Consider the following 18043-nt stretch of genomic DNA (forward strand, 5'->3'; position numbering starts at 1 on the left):
TTGAAGGCTACAAATGATCACAAATCACATTAATAAACATGCTTATGCTTAAAGCTGGGAAGATTGTCCATCTGAAAATAATTCCTTTTGCATATTTGTATAAGGTTTTTTTTGTGTGTGTGTCTTACATTTTATCTTCTGTTGGAATATGTAGAATGTCTGGGCAAACCTTACTCTCTACTAGAACAGGCAAGTCTTTAAAGTTGTTTATTTGTTCATGTTTCTTGCACATCCATAAATGAAGGTACATTGAATTGTGATTTGTGCTCATGGCTTAGAATAGTTCCTGGAACATAATAATAATGTTTATTAAAGAAATTACTGCGTGTGTTCTACATGTTCTCTAAAGATGCCATTTGTACTCTTGGGCACATCAGTGAAGGTGCCACAGAACAATAGGAGCCTGAAACTTGGTTGAGCTGTAGAAATGACCTTGCGGTCTTATAATTTCTCATCCTTTTGCTCAGTATTGGCCATTCAGGCAAAGGAGTAGAACTTGTCTATGTTTTTAAAAGGAAGGAGGATGGAAGGTAGAAGCTAGGTTTTTTTTGTGTGTTTCAATGGAGGCAGTATAGAAATAAACAAATTAATGCAAACATTGTATATTCACATACTCAAGACACTCGTGGGCGGTCTATGCCTGGTTGCCCTGACAGGTTTATAGCTGTAGGCTGAAACATTTGAGCAGCACTTGGGTTTGAAAGTGAAACAGGTATGTTGAGTAATGATCATGTTGGGTCCTGAAATAAGTCGGATCTCTGTGCCACACAAGCAAGCCCTGAGCGATTGCACTATCTTACTACAGGTACACAGAGGTTTCTTCAGAATGAGTAAAAATTAAGTTTCTGGTTAGTTCTGTAGTTCTCAAATCAAAACAACAAAAAGTGTTATAGATAGTTAGTAGCTCTGAGTATGAAAATATTCTCCAGAAGACTGTACAGTTGCCATATGACAAAGCATAGAAAGTCTAGGGTACACTTTCCTGTGGAAAACAGAGTTTGGAAAAACCAGGTGTGTCCAACTACATCCTTGATTTAAGCAGGGCAAATGTGAATATTCCACAGGTATTTTTGAATAGGTTTATATATCTCCAAGAATGATTCAATAGTAAATTTTCCTTTAAACCATGTCTTAAGCATGTAATAGGGAAAGGACTTTTATAGGCCATGGTGTTTTATTTAGAACCCTTGGGATGTAAGTGTTTCAGAATTTAGCAATTAACTGTATTTTAGGAAGTTAATATGGTATATGTAATAGGCACTGTGTAACGCACTGAAGTTTGAGACAGCATCAAATAATTAAATTATTTCTATAGCAAAACATGAATAATCACACTTAGTAAAATTTTTAAAATATTATATCCCTGTATCAGTCTTGTGAATTCAGGCCAGGTTTCAAAATGACAGAAAGTTTTCAGAAGTCCTAAAATATCAATGGAAGGAGATCAGAGACCTTCACATGAACTAATAAGTAAATATTAACTTAAAAAATCCACCAGATGCTAATAAATATCATTATTAACAATTAACAGTTTTTAAACCCATCATGTGTATGACTTCTTTTATTCACATAAGATTGAAAAATTATCCACATTGCTAAATTTTTTTTAAAAAACAATGTGGCAGCACATACCTATACGCCGTACACTCTTAAGGAGTTGATTCAGGAGGATTTCTGTCCAGCCAGGGCAATTTGTGAAGACCTTGTGTAAAAAAAGAAGAAATTTTTAACAATAGCATCTCAATTCTAAAAATCCTTGTCCATGTGCCCTGTTGTCTCCAAAAGCCTACTAGATGCAGAGATCAAGCCTTCTCTGTAGGGCATGTTGTCCCCTGGGTAGGAGTGTCACGGGCAGCATTGCCCGGGCATCGTGCCTGTGTGCTGCAGGAATTGTCTCCTTTCACCCCACAGCAAGGCAGGCACTGTCCAGCGCTTCTGCAGGAGAGAAGATAGATAAATGAAGGAAGGTAGCAAGCTACAACAGAAAGGGGGACTCGGTGGTGGGAACTTCTGTATATCTGCTAATTCCAGCCCTGACTGTTGCTTTCATCAATTATAAACTGTGACATAATCCACATATGGAAAACAGAAATGAAAATCAGTTTATCTTTCTTCTTGTTTTAAAATGGGTCCTACTGTGATCCCTTTTATGTTGACTTTGAATGTTTTGTTTGCATTCTGTAGAAAACCCTTGTATATCTGATAAAATCCCCTGGTGGTTTTTGCTGGAGCTATACATTCACCAATGTAATTTGACTAGTCTTTGTGCAACAAAAATTCAGTAGTTATTTTTGAAATAAAGGTAACCTTAACTTTGCCTCTTCCTACTATGTAAAATTATCTTGTAAAAGTCTTTATTTAAAGTTATATGATTTTATTCGTTCATTGATTTTTGTTTTAGTAGACATGGAATCTGAGACCTTGCACAGAGTTTAAATCCCTATCCTCCTTCTCTTTGTTCAGTTTTTGGTTTGTTTGTTTGTCTGTTTGTTTTGTTTTGTTTTTGTTTTTGAGACAGAGCACAATAAATTGCCTAGGCTGGATTAGAACTTGTGATCCTCTTGCCTTAGCTGTCCAGAGAGCCAGAATTACAGGTGTGCACTATCATGTACAATTTAGTATGCTACTTACACAGTGCAAGCCACAGAACTAGGCAAAGTTAAAAAGTGTTCTATTAAACATGATTTGACTGTGGATAGAGGAACTGTAAAGAATGGTTAAATGTGTAGATAGCTTTTTAGAAAAACAAAGTTGTACATAGCCAACTGATACCATTTTTAAAGATATTTTCTTGTTCGGTGTAAACATATCACCTTATTTCATCTCCATAGATTTATTTAGCAAAACTGCAGTAGGTTTTTCTAATATTTTACAACTAGTGAGTTGCCATGTATATCTATGCATATGTCTTTTGTATACCTGTCCAATTTTATTGAAATTCTAAGTCACAGTCATGGCCTTTTAAAATTTTGCTGTATACTTTAAATTGCCATTCAGAAAGCTCATGCCAGGTTACATTTTCCTTAGCCGCCTATGAAAGTCACCTTCTACACTGGCAGTTAAAAATTTGTCTTGTTTCAATTTACCAAACAACTTTTTTTTACTATGCCAAAATTTCAAATTCCTTCTTTTTGAAAGAAATAATTTATATTCTTCCTCAATTTTTTCTCATTAGTATTAAGAGCATTTTGTGTATGTGTATTTATTTCTTTCCTTAGAATTATTTGTGTGTTGCAAAGACTTTCCGTTTCAACACTTTGCTCTAATTTTTCTGAGCTAGTTTCATACCTGAAAAAGGTCTCAACTTTAAAAATTTTAAAATTGCTTACATTATTTTCTTTTACAATGTAACTCTTGTACTCTTTTACAATTTAACTTTTAAAAACGTAACTTCTGTGTGTGTATGTATTATATGTATGGAGTGTAAAACAGTTTAACTTCTATAAAATGTAAGTTTGTGTGTGTGTGTGTGCGTGTGTGTGTGTGTGTGTGTGGAGTGTAAAACATAAAACCCACTATATCGCACACTTAAATGCTAAATAAAATGTTGGTACCATTTAGTTAGTAATCCATTAACTTTTTATTAGTATTATTATTATATTTAATGAAAGCTGCCTCTATCACAAACTGGTCTGTGCTACTTTGTGTTCCGGTAACAGTAGCGTGTTATTTTAATTTGCTTTGTTTAGACTATATCTGTACCCTCAACTTAGTCCTCTGTTAAAATTTTCATGTATTACTTTTCCAGATAAACTTCACAATCTTTGTGGTTGGTTCATATTCACCCTCTGCAACACCCACTTATTTTTCTGGGCTTGAAATTTGGTTGGCTTTGCTTTTAAAGTCTAAAGCTTAATTTCAGCTCTTCAGATAAATTTTACATAAGTCCTTTTCTAGGGAGTATTTTTGTGAAAAATTTAAAGTATTTGGTTCTTTTAAAAATTGATACATGAGGGGCTGGGGGTTTAGCTCAGCGGCATAAGCACCTGCCTTGCAAGCAGGCGGTCGTGAGTTCGATCCCCGGTACTGACAAAAATGAAAAAGACAAAAAAAAAAAAAAAAAAAAAAAAAAAAAAAAAAAAAGAATTGATACGCGAGATTATTTTTGTCCCCTGGAAGTGTTTGTTCTGCTGAGTCTTTGTATGGTTTTTGTTAAACTGACTTGTAAACTAGTTCAGCAAGTCAGTACCACATGCTCAATATCTAAATATATTTATAATGAGGTATTATATGAACATATAACAAAAATATACCTGTCCTACATCCTTGGAGAGAAAAGACAGTATTTATAGATACAAATGCTCCACAGTTAGTCTAAAAAAAAATCTCAAAAATGGCAGACTTATCCCAACTTTATAAAGCTCTCTGGTTACTTGGTATTTTATCATCTTTCTCATAAAGATTTAAGGCTGCTTATAGAATCGTGTGCCTGAATATTGAAAAAAACGGATTGAGTGGAGGCAGTTATTTTACCAAGGAGCAGTTTCATGAAACCTGAGTTCTGAATGGAGTTTCTAGTATAGGAGGGTGTTCAGATAATCTTGGGTGGATACTTATTTCCTTCTGCCTCAGGTCATCTTATCTGTAAAAATAGGATTAATAGGGTCCTTCTCTCAGGGGTTATGAGATTAAATGAGCTAATACAAACAGCAAAGCCTGAAACATTGAGTGCTATGTAGATACTTGCTGTTACTTGTGTGATTGGTTTACTTAGGGACACTCCAGCATGATGAAGTTCCCAACCATGTCTGCTAGTAGTGCTTGGCATTGCAAGGAGGACTTGGTCCTGGGCTCTTAGAGGGAACCCGACTTCCTCAGGTCCCCTGAGGGTGGAGTACTGAGGAGGCCATATTTAATTATGGCTCTCTAGTTATTTGGAAGTTGCTTCTATGAAATGGGAAGAAAGGGCATGAGTGGGGAGCCTCCGCTTTTGGACATGTGCTGAGGTTTGATGGAGCAAAGGGAGTCACCGAGGAAACAGGAAATTCTATGTGACTCTGACTGTCCTCAGGCTGTTCTGAGAGGAATATGTACATAAAGAGGCTTCATATTCCCACAGCCTAGACTGGCTGGTAGTAAGCGCTCGTAGCATCTTAGTGGACCAGTTGATAGGCTAGTTGTGTGGAAAAGGAAAGGGACATATGAAATGTGCATAGGGAGCTAAGTTGGCACGGGAGGGGAGTGGGGCTCAGTATGCTTTGTATAAACCGTTATACTTTCATTTTAGAAAAGGGTGCATCGTATTACACACAGGGACCAAACTTGGTTCACTGTCTGTTTTTATAAAGTTTTATTAGAACGTGGCCTGACCTGTTACAGCTGATTATGTAGTTGAGCAGAATTGTTGAGTTGCAAGAGAAACCATAAGACTGTGAGACTGAAATATTTACTTATTTAGTCCTTTAAGAAGCTAGTGATGTCGGTTTTAAAATATTGTTCTTAATATTTAATGATACCATTCTGGGAAAGTAGCATAGTTGGAAGAGTTCATATAAATCATTGTTGACATGGTTTAAGAAATATCATTGCCTCTGAAGAAATGTTCCAAAATTTCATACTATGTTGCAGTTCAGTGTTTAAATTGTTGCCAGATTATCTTGATTCTATCTGTAATCTGCCATAGCCATTTCTGTAGTTTTAATTCTGTTGCAGCCAGCTTGTTATCAGTAGTCCTAAATAACATTTTAGGATGTCCTTGCTACCTTCTAAGGAGGATAATTTTTTTCACCAGCTATTTTAAGCCTTTCATCCTATTTTATGTACTGAGTTCCTCAAAGGACCATCCTCTTCAAAGTTCTCCACTGTCTTTTCTAGTAAAGGTGTGTCGGATCACTGAGTCTCTTCCTCCCAGCTGCCTGGTGGTGCCTGCATTTCTACAGCAGTTCAGGTTCTTTCTAGAGCCTGGCCCTTTGGTTAAATGATGAACCATTCAACTTTTGACTGTTTCAATATACTGTAAAGGATTGAAGAATAATTAGAAAGAAGCAGAATTTTAATGGAAAAGATGCATTAAGTCTTTGGCATGTTAAGAATCAAACATTTTAGCATTGTATTAAGTACTTGGAAGGTGAAAGGACAAAGTGGAGCGTAAGACTGAATGTAGTGTGGAGGAGCTACGTGTCTACTGGGAAGGCGATGGAGAAGTTATCTGCATGACAGCAATGTTTGAAATCATGTAAGCATATTCCATAGTTAATTAACCAAGCCCATCGGCATTTACTGGGGGCATGCTACATACCAGGGCTCCCTGTGCCAGATGCCAGGAATACTGCAGTGATGGAGCTCACTTTCTGCCCCTGCGGGACCCACAGATTACAAGAGAGAAATCAGATGCATAAACAGTGACTTGCTGTACCATGTGATAAATGTTATCACAGCTGAAATTTTCCAATCAAGGGGAAATTCTAGATGGAAGAAGAAATAAGAGGAGACAGGGGTAAATAAGTAATAAAAATAAAGCAAAGAAAAATAGCGTGAACCTTAAAGGAGGTTACTGACACATTGTGGAAATCAAGATTAGAGATGACCTGTTGACAGCGTATAGAGGGAAGAATCAAAGGCAGTGGAGTTTGTAAGCACAAGGATGAGATTCAGTGGTTCAGGCCCTTATTTAAAGGCCTAGCCCTGCCTTGTCCTGTGCCGATTATATATAGTGTATTTGTGTGTTAATTGTAATACATGCTAGTATCTCATTCTAACTTACATAATCTTATAAAATATATGATGTATTAACATATAGTATAACTTACGCAATAATATTCCTTATCTTTTACTAAGGTTAAATGCTAGGAGTTTAGCTAAGTAGTTTGTATTACCTGATTTAAATCTTGGAATAAGTAGGTGTCATCATACTGACATTTCCCCAGTGAGGAATGTGAAGTCTTCCAAAGTTACACCATCCAGGTTATCGGAGGGAAGTGGCAGTCTTACCCAGGGTTGCTTGGCTCTCTTGAATTGGCCTGGGTCCTCTGTAGAAGGCTGTAGGTTTGAGCTTTTGATGTTGCATTGATGACAATGCATAACTCAAGTAATGGCTGGAGGTTGGTGTGGGGGAGAAAAATCAAATGGCAGGAAGAGGTGTAGAGCAGAGGATAAGCATAAGCATGAATGAAGTTAGAGCTAGCTAGCTCTGCTGCTTACCTGCCAGGTGACATTGGTCAGATCTCTGTGTACATCCAGAGTTGCAGCACCTTCCCAGTATATGTGCAGGATCTGCACTTGGGAGACTCTCGGGTATTGGTAGCAGCTGCTGCTCAGAACGGCATATTCTACATTTATTGTTGTCTTCTTTCTGTTTGGTCACTGTTACTGCTGCTAACCTTAATGTGGTCAGTATTAGTAGCGGTAACAGCAATTGGAATGACTAAAACAATAGAACATTTCCCACAGTGGGTCTCTGTGTTGGCAAGTGCCAAGTTAAAACATGAGTGAATATGTCATTTACTCTTTCTTTGAGTATATAAACCGCTTTGCCTTTCAAGGCACCCATTTTGGATCAGCCAAACTTTCTAGATATAGAGAGGATGTTGGAAAGTCAAGAGTTACTGCATGCGGCGCAGGAAGTTATACATAGCTCTGGAAGGATAGTCAGGACTTACACAATTTCAGGATGGTTTGAAGATTTCATTATCCATTTACTAGTGCTTCAGATAATCTTAATTTCCCCACATCATATGTTAGGCTTGTCACCTCATTTACAGGTGCAGGTCCTACTGGGATACTTCATTTTAGTGACATTGTGTGGAGTGCCATAGACTGTATAATTGAACACCATTGTGAGGTGCTAGGTAAGCAGCATGAATGTGTCTCTGTCTCCAGGGAGGAAAGTCTCATAAAAATAGTTTATATAGATCCTTGTTCAGAGGGGCATATACTTACAATAACCTTGAAATGGAACTTTCCCCATGCAGTATGATGAAGACTGACAAGTGACAGTTTGATACTCTTTTATTTTACCTAAATGGCAACATGACCAAATATATTTCTCCACATGTTTGTATTTAGAGAAGTGGTACTAATTCCTTAGTATGTTAACAGGTCATATTCAAATTGTTCTATTTTTACTTTGGCATAAAATTGCTGAAGAAAAACATTTTAAGGCAAGTAGTAGGTATATAATGTCAGATTATCAGATGTTGAATTATATATTACATTAACTTCCTAACCTGAATAGAATCTTGGAATGACAAAAAGATAGTTATTTTAAGTTCTATGTTTTTGACATAAAATTTCTTTAAATCCTCCTTTTGGTGGGGGTGGGTTGTTCTGATTCCTTTAATGTTTTCTTCTTGATTTACCTTCCTAACAACAAATATAATCCCATTTTTTATATGTAATAGATGGCCTGGGATTCCAGAATAGATTTTCCAAAACCGCACAAAAACCTCATTTTAGTGTATACAATAAATAATGTTTTTTTTTTTTTTAATTTGAGAAATAGTCACATAGGTGAATGCATAAATCTCACCAACCCTTGGGCAGTTATAATTTCCATACCAAAATGTATCAGTTTTTACTTGACTATTACTGTGTTATATATTAAGTAATAGTTGCCATGGCAACCTTTGCATCATATTATAGCATTTAAATATAAGGTGTTGTATTTTTTTAATAAGGAAAGAATGTATTTGAATTTTTGAATGTTTTGTGAAATATAATTACAGTTAGAGTAAATAATTTTGTTTATGTCAATTCAATTTTTTTTGCAAATTTCTGACCAAAACTATGGAGTGTACACATTTAAATTTTGTGACTTCATGGGGAAAGCAAGATACGTCTTTTTTTAAAATGTTGCTTGATAGCTATTATATACACATTCACTTATTGCCTGTAATTGACCTTGCAAGTGGAAAAATGCAGAATTGGATGGTACTTGAGTTTATTATTAGTGGCTAATGTAATAATAAGAATTTGATTTTGGTAACATCATATGTGATATGAGATTTTATCATAGATAAAACATTTCTTATATTTGTATACCTAGTTGGTTAACTGTAACTAAATTTGACACTATATGTAGTTGAATTAACAGTAGCAATTTGCTCATGCCTGCAAAAGCAAAATTAAATGAGCCACCGACGTAATCCGAGCAACATGAAAATGACCACCTAAGCTCAAATTATTGAGATTGTTGGCTAGTTTCTTTATTAAATATGTAAAAACAAATCAGTCATTTCTTTGGCCAGCGTATCTCTAGGCTGTAAAACTATCCACTATGAACACTCACATACGTAACTCTTCTTTAGCTTTCATCATGACTGTTTCAAAAGAGAATTTGACAGACATTCAACTTTTTGATGAGTCTTGAATAATAATAAATGAATTATAAAATTGGACTGTGAATTGCAGGATAGAGGAAGGAGGGTAAGCTATGTACTGGATATCAGCTCTGCTGGACATATTATCCAATTGTTTTTTTGTACTCTTGATAACCATATGATAAACGTTTCATTAGTCCCTTACTGCAGAGGAGAATATTATCTCCAGCAGTTGTGTAACTAACCCCTAATCATTTTGCTTGTGTGGTTCTGAGTTAGGAGTCTGTCTCATCTGTCAGAGCTTAGAGCCCTCCCTCTGAATGTTTTTTGTATTCTACTGCTGACTTGTTACTGAACATGATGAACATTACACATTTAATGTAGAAATTTTTAAAATTCACCAAAAGCCCTTAAAAGAAACTATTTGCTAAATGATAATTTTAAAAATTTGCATTTCTTTTTAGCGCAGTAACAATTTCTTAAGTCCTCTGATTATGAAAAGTCCCTCTGCCATCTTGTCTTAAGTTTCCAGACACTTTTGTTGAAACCAGGCAGAGGACTAAAATCAAAGTGAAGTATAATGGTATCTTCCTGGACCATTAGGGATCAGGAATAAAGACTGTCCAAAGACTGACCTTCAATTTTGAGCACTGAAGTTTAAAAGTGGACAGGTGGAAATACTGTGTTCTTCAGTGCCCTTTGGTGCAAGATATATTTTAGGTTGCAGAGTAAGTGCCAGCAGCAGCAAAATTATCACCCCCTCCTGCTACTCTAGTAAGTCAGCAATGGCCCTTCTGTGGTCAGAATGGCAAATTCAGCAGCAGCTATTCGACAGGGATTTGCAAAAACTTCCCCATGACTATTAGGAATCTTATTCAGCAGTGTCTTTGAAAACCGATTCCGTGCAGAATTAACTATGTAGAAATGACCTCATTTGTGGTGAAAAGTGTTTTAAACAAATCTAAGCTGTAATTTTTCTCTGTGTATATTTTGTCCTTAACAGTGCAGTATCTATTAAGTACCTATACAAATATGTAACATTCATAAGTTTTAAAGTGGTTTGGAATTTTATTTCCATATTAACATTAAAAAAAACCCATGGCTTTATAGAGTCAGCTCGCCATACAAAGCCACGATACATCACTTAGGTTTGTAATGAAAGAATAGAATTGCAGCTGTGTGAGTACTAGAATACCCAAACATGAATTAGACTCACAAGCATTTGGCAATAGTTCAGAAAAGGAGCTTAATCTGGTTTCATCTGAGACTGCTTTTCTCTGTTCTACAACATCCCCCCAAGATATTGTGTCTGATATCGGATCACAACGTAATGAGAGTGACGCAAAATCAGAGAAAGCCCTAAAAAACCAGGGGCACATTTTTTCCCCAGAGATGTTTTTTCCCTCCTTGGACTTATTTTCTTCCCTCTCGCAAGTCCCAAGTTTAAAATTCAAGGTCATTCATATATTAGATAAATTAATTTTAAGCCCAAAAAGCCACATTCATCGTACTGTGATCTCATTCCTATCTATAATTAGGGGTAAATATAATCTTCCTTTTTAGAAATGAACCACCCACCCATTACATTTAAAGAGCTGACTGAAATGAAATAATAGTTCAGAGCAAGATGATTTTAGTTTAACAAGAAAAAAAAGTTGATAATTTAAGCTTCAAGCAGCTAGTTCTATTTTTGATTACCATTCAGTTATAAATCTAATTTGAGATACATACTGCTTTTCTGCTTCTGAAGTTTAATTCATGGTTTACATTCTCGGTTGCATAAGCAAGGTTTAGTGGTTGATCAAAGATGTTAGGAAGCATCTCTCAAAAGGAATAGGGGCAAGGTTGAGACTGTCAGGACAGTCTGAGGCCCAGATTTATGTAAAACAAACAATTTTTATTGAAACAGCAGTGGTGTTTGAATGGCTGTTCTAGAACTGGCTCTTTGCTGGAGAGTTGGCTGCAGGAGCTCCAAGATACTTAAACTCAGTTGATAAAAAGTCAGTGAGTTTTATTGTTTGGTTAGGATATTTTAAGACTTGAAATTGTTCGCCTTTGGATGAAATTAAGGGGAAAGACGTATCTCATCACACCATGGACAGTTAAGCAAAATGCTAAACCATGGGTTTAAGATTTACAGGTTAGCTCTGTGAGAGGCCACATCTTGGCTTCCAGTATTTCCTGGCAGACTCGGGCAGCTTACTATGGGGGCCCAGAATAACCGCAGAGCATGAGGTTGCACAATGTGAAAACCCTAAAACCTTTACAATCTTATTTAAGACAGCAGTGAATTTGTCCATTTTGAAAGAATGCTTCCATTAAGCATGAATTTATTTTCAGAATTACAGACATGTAAGTCCATATATAAATGAAAACCTTACCCATTTTGTGACTATTTAATTTACTTTCAATCAAATGGTATTAACTTTTTCAAGTATAGAAAGTCAAGGTTTTCAGCCTATGGAAATTTTTTTCATCTTTCTCATGGCTACAGTGTTAAGTATGTGACATAAAGGCCAAACAATAGTAAATGGTCATTGTTCATTTTACAAGTATGTTCTATAATAAGAACACATATATTTTTATCTTCATTTGCCCAAAGAGGGTGATTATGGCCCCTTTAAGTGTAAGGAAATATTTATTTTTGTTGCTTTAGAAGAATGATTCTATTGTCCAAGTGAAAAAAGGAAAAAAGAAAAGGAAACAAGCAGGTCTAAAAAGAAAGAAACAGGAACGTGCTCTGTTTAAGAGAATAAAAAAGGATTAGTATGAGCCACTAAGTGTGTAAGTGCTATCTGGTCTTTGTACTGTGTCACTCTACGTAGTTCATGTGGCAGAGTTGGGTGCATGATTTATTTATGACTGGCCTATGAAGTGATTTTCTGTTAAATTAACAATAATAAGGTCAGCCACAGCCAGTTAGCTGCCTTCTTTTTATCATTTTATATTTTTCACAGCTCTATTGTGAATGCTGCTAAAATCCAGAGTAACAGCATGATTGTTTTTATGTTGACCTACTAAATGCATTTACTCTCTGGAGAATGAAACATTTGCCACCAAGTCCAAAAAGAATTAACCAATGGTTAGGCTCATGAAAAAGAGAAATACCATTTTAGCATATATGTTCAACCCCTTTCTGAGTATTCTGTATATTTTTAGAAAAAAAAAATGGAGACAAAGAAACAGTATCTATCAACACAGTATCTCTTATTGATAAATAGAAAGTTATCGATAATTTAATTTTCAAAAGGATAGGGATGTAATTCAGTGATAGCATGCAGGAGGCCCTGAGTTCAATACCCAGTAATAGTTACTAATGATGATGATGATGATGGTAATGATAGAAACCATTTTCAAACTTTTTTTTCCAAATGTGTGAAGATTCTTTTATAGATTTACCAAACTGTAAGGAGGTTGTGGCTTCAGATCATTCACAGCTTTATAGATGGAAATTTCAAAGAAGATTTGGATTGTGACTCAAATAAATACAGACTTTGTTAGTAAGAATTGCCAAGGGTGAAATTTCAGGTTTAGATTCTAAAATTTTCAAATGCAATTTCTAAGTGTTAAAAATTGTTTGATGTTCTACTTTTTGATGCCTGGATGATAGACAACTTTGCTTTTGAAAAGAGCCCTGTATTTTAATTTGCCATTGGATAGCATTTTAATCTTTAAGATAGGCAGTAATCCTGCATGAGGACATCAGCTGGTAAACAATGTAGTTTCTATCAGATATTTATATGGTAAATATAAAGATACTAGCAAGAGTTTATTATTCAATATGTGCTTTCAACCTTAAAGTCCCATCTTTGAAGTTTTATTTTAAAGTAATGTTTATTATGTGTCCCTTGAAATAGTTGCAGGCTGGAAGCACTGAAGGCAAGCTTGTCAGTAGCTGATTAGTTCTTTATATATTACTCATCCAACACTCACAAAATTCTCTTGCAATAGAGAGAGGTCTCTTTATGATATTTAGCTATATGGCGGTAGTAAGGAGAGCTTTGAATTTTTGATTTTCCAGCTTATGGGTCATATTTGACCAACTGCTTTCACTAGAAGACATGCCACTTTGTTGAGCTATTTAGGAATCAAAAAGACTGTCTTAATTTAAAACAAGGACCCTTTGTTTTAGTTGGTGACTGCCTTGTGAAATTTTTCAGTTCTCAGCGGGTTAACCAGGGAACAGGGGCAGAGTCATAATTGGCCTATTTAGAGTATTTTGCATGTGAATAGTGTGTTAGTGAAGCATCCCTAAGTCTGTTGTGAGTGACATGGTGATTAGAATTTAGATTAGGGAAAACACATTCTGTACTTTATCAAGGACAGTAATTAGTTCAGTCAGTAAAAGTTGATTACAAGTAACGATAAAGTTAGATTTTTTGGTACTTAATTTTAAAATTTCTTTATTAAACAGTAAATTTGTTCTTAATATAAATGGTTCTATCTACACTTATTGCATATCAGAATAATTAAAAGAACAGTGTGCTCAATGCAAAGTATAATCAGACGATTTATATATTATGGGTAAGTTTGGATGTGGTTTTTAGAAAATGTAATATGATCATATAATCTTCCTTGTGTTATCCTTTTTGGAAGTATAGCAGTTTGTCATGCCGTGATAAATTAATGATATTTGTGAAAGTTTTCTAGTGTTCAGGTAAAGGTTTAATCTGCAGGGATGTGTTTTAGCTTCTGACAGTCCTTAGTTCCTGTTGGCTTAGAATGCTTACTTTTTCTGTGATTTTGAAAGTTAGCATGAGGATGTGGAATCCCTCTTGGTTCCGCTGGTGTTTTATCTTCTGTGGTGCCGGGAAGGCTGCGGAGGCTGAGGATATGCTCCTGCATGAGGAAGGTTCCCAGCGCAGGGGACATCCACCCTCACCCCCAGTGCACAACCCTGGGAGTCCTGTGCACTCAGAAAGTGAGATTCTTGTTGGTCCTTGTAAAGGAAGGGCACGAATAGTTCCCAGATATAAGCCTCCATCTTACAGAAATGCCATTTTCTTAGGAAATTTTTTCATCTGAAAAAGCAAAAATATGTATGGTTTAAAGAGCAATCATCTCTACCTTACCCTCAAAAGTAAAGAGTTAAAAATTCACCAGTTTGAGAGGAGCTTCTTAGACTGCTTTTCTCTTTTTGGTTTTTGTTTCATTATTTCAGCTTTGCAGATGCTGTTTTCCCTATTGCACTGGTTTTCAGAAGTACTGTCAATCAAGTAGAGGGTGGTGAGTGTAAAAAAAAGTAACCTTATATGTTTATTTTTTCATTTTTTTAACCTTTCAGCAGAGTCTCCTTGGAGGGGACATGGATATGGGCAATCCAGGAACCCTTTCGCCCACCAAACCTGGCTCCCAGTACTATCAGTATTCTAGCAATAACCCCCGACGGAGGCCTCTTCACAGTAGCGCCATGGGTAAGGTCTTCCTGTTTCATTCCTCGGTATTCATTAGTAGTTTTTTTTTCCCCTCCTTTAAAAAAAAAATGCCACTCTCTCATCCTGTATCCATACCCCACCCCATAAAGTTTGCCTCAGTTTTCAGGCTGGTGACACCTTCTCCTCTAGGAGCACACTAGGTGGATATGTAAATAACTTCCAGTAACAGTAAAACTTGCTTGGTGTCTGCTCATTTCTGGGTTTCTTTTGCCTACACACAGAAGAAACCTTAAAAAAAAAATTAAAAGCATTAACAAGTGAAATAGTGTCTTTATTTGTATGAACAAAGTAGAATTTGATTTCTGCTAGAATAAAACATGATAGTGGGACCAGCAATGTGCTGGGGTGATGATGTAAGAAAATCTGGTGTAACCTCAGTGGCTTGCTGGTTTGAAATGTTTTAGTTTGGAAAGTGGGCACGTGGACGCTCACAGCATCTTCATTTTCTTTCAGAGGTGCAGACAAAGAAAGTTCGAAAAGTTCCTCCAGGTTTGCCATCTTCAGTAAGTGCTGCTTGTTTTTGCTTTTTGTGTAACTTCGTGTTGGTATGAAGGAGAAGGAAATAAATGAGATTCTCTGCACACAGAGCAGTGCGTTTATCCAGAGTGTGGGAGAGGTGGGAATGACCTGCACGTCCAGCCACCTAACCCGCATGGGAGTGATTAATTGCAGGACCGGAAGGACCGGGTGGTTCTGTTGATATTCCGCAGGTTAAGCTGTGAAGAGAGCCTTGAAAAGGTGCCTGAAGTTCGAGGACTTTTACCTGCACAGGGCTTTCAAGAGAATGAGTATTAGTTTCATGTGTTGGTTAAATTCTTTGTCAGTATTATGATGATTTATGGATTTGCATGCGAAAGGAGATTTGTGGAGCGGATTTAGGAGAAATTTACATGGGTTTCAGCTCAGGGTGCAGGGAGAATGTCTCTATTTTCTAGAGAGATTGCTAAAGGGCGGCTGCAAAAGTAGCTGTTCCTGTCTGACATACCAGGTGAAGACTGCGAGAATCCAGCCATAACCAAAGCATTCTGGGTCTTCTTAGGAGCTGGAGTTGTGTTCAGGAGTTACTGAGGCTCTCCAGGCCCCAGCACAGCAAAAATGGGTTATAATCACACGAAATTCATGATCTCTTCATTTGTATTCTTACGTGTTTTCATGTTTTGGATCATAGATGTTTTATTTAATTTTGTTTAGAACTGATCTATTTCTGGTAACTTTTTCCATATGTAAAATATAAATGTTTCCTCCCCCTTTCCTTGTTTCCTGTTTCCTTCCTCCTTTTTCTGTTCCTCCATCCACTGGTGTATGTGTGCAGAGTTCTAATTTTGTTGAGTGCTTGTGTTTGAAAAGTGTGGCTACAGGGCCTGATAAGCACTTACACTTCAGCAAAAATCATATTTAAATTTCTGAAAATATGTTGCCAATCAATGCTTACATATTAGTTTTATTTCATTTTTAATAAATTTGAAGAATAATGGGATTTGCAAATGTGTTAAGATTAGATTAACACACACACCTGCATATTTGACTTGATTTCAGTTCAGCTCATCCAAAAAATTATTAAATGAATATAGCAGGATAAGTCTTATCAGACAAAACCACAAATTTTATATGCTGATTATCACAGACTTGATAATGTTGCAGAAGCATCACAAAATTATCTATAAATATGGAAAAATATTATGTCAATAAAACTGCCAATGGTGTATAAAATAGTCATTTTACACTACTCATAAGTGAGTTGTTATTCTTTGAATGTCTGTGTTGTATTGAAATTGACTTAATATTGTCAAAGGTTTTTTGACCTACGTCAACTTAAGCTTAGTGGTAGATTTAATGTAGGTGGAATTTTAGCTTTCAGTAGTCTTTGTAAGAACTTCAAATGATGAAGTTCTCACAGCTGTTTACATTGTAAACATACCTGAAATTAATAAGGACAATATTAAATGGATCTCTAAATATTCTAAAACAACACAATAAATTTATGCTATAAAAGCTACAAAAACAAGCTATTGTATCCTATGTTAAAACTAGTCTCACCTTAAAAATAGCCTCTTCTGTTTTTTCTTGCTTAAATTATGCAGAAATATACAGTTTTTAAGGAGTACATTAGTGGTACATTAGATATTAAAAGCAGGTCAACAATTTTTCTTAATTCATTGTAAATTTTTAAGTATTTCTGTATGACTGCTTACTAAAGAAAATTTTATCAGTATGGTTTTTTGTTTGCTACTAAGACAATTTATGTGTTGCTGGTCTACAGTGATATGTTCAGAAATACAGTGTGTTTTTCTTTCTTTGTAATAAGTCAATAATTGGAAATTTAGTTTGTATTATCTAATTTTTGGCTCTTGGCGGTCAGTTTAAGATTAACTCTGCAGAGAGTTTTCTTGGCTAGATGTTTTAATGCTTTTTAAGGAATATTTTGGTAAATAGCCTTCCTTTGAAAGATAAAAAGGGGGAGGGAAATTCAATTAAAATGATATTTTATCTTTTTTTTCTTTCCTGAATAGGAAGAATCAGGTAGTTTGAGTATTTTGAACATCCAATTACTTATTTACTTGATACTTCAAATATGTCTCAGTTCAGTATAAATCTGGGTCATCTTATATTAGCTTTGGTGTATATATCGATTGCTTGTTATAAATAATTGCTACTACTTATAAGTAATAATACTTATAAGTAATAATAATTGCTTATTACATAATAAGACCTCATGACTTACCATCACACAAAATGATTTAAACTGGATTCCAAGAAATATTCTATACTAGACAATATAACAGCTTCACTCCAGGAAATCTAGATGCCATATTTTTAGATTTTTGCCATGCTTATTCTTTATTACAATTCAAATAACATTGAGTATTATCCAATAAGAAATACTTCTAGGACTTGTTTCGGTATGTTATGAGCATTTGTATAACATAATAAAATACTGGGAGTAATAAAAGGTTTCTTTTGGAGTGAATACTACTAGATGAAGACTATATATTTTCTTCAGTACATATTTAGCAAGATACATAACAATAAGCCCGTCACTGTCTACTGTGTCAGCTCTCTCTCTTTCCTCCTTTTTTGAAATGGGCCCCCTCTTTTTCATAAGACAAAAGAATTTTACACTGTGGTATTCCGTGGTCAGGTGGCATTTGTGGCACCACTGTAGGACAGAGGCTGAACTTCCTTTGGCAGCATTGGTCTGCGTCTTCAGCGCCTATCAGGAGAGTGGTGGGATTGCCTGGCTCTGTTTTGATAACTCTGTTGCATCTGTGGAGAGAGAAAACATAAGCCTGGCCCGACATCATGCCAGGATCCAGAATGTTTGTTTGTACTGCATCTACAGACCTGAAACCA

The 18043-nt window shown here is 35.8% G+C and overlaps 1 protein-coding gene across 16 annotated transcripts in view; it reads left to right on the forward strand.

The window, feature by feature from the left end:
* The window catches only part of Tcf4 (transcription factor 4), a 331213-nt gene that overhangs the window by 195069 nt on the left and 118101 nt on the right, over positions 1-18043 (forward strand). For 8 of the 16 annotated variants that reach the window (XM_063231576.1, XM_063231575.1, XM_063231578.1 and 5 more), the window contains 2 exons: positions 14542-14671; positions 15146-15195. The exons of 2 other annotated variants lie outside the window; for them this stretch is intronic. In XM_063231576.1, coding sequence (XP_063087646.1) covers positions 14542-14671; positions 15146-15195 — 180 coding nt within the window. The remainder of the gene's footprint in view (positions 1-14541; positions 14672-15145; positions 15196-18043) is intronic. 6 more of the 16 variants (XM_063231579.1, XM_063231577.1, XM_063231584.1 and 3 more) reach the window with 1 other exon arrangement.

The sequence above is a fragment of the Cavia porcellus genome, unplaced genomic scaffold (assembly GCF_034190915.1).
Source record: "Cavia porcellus strain 051 isolate PalLab524CR breed Dunkin Hartley unplaced genomic scaffold, mCavPor4.1 scaffold_20, whole genome shotgun sequence".
NCBI classification, from domain to species: domain Eukaryota; kingdom Metazoa; phylum Chordata; class Mammalia; order Rodentia; family Caviidae; genus Cavia; species Cavia porcellus.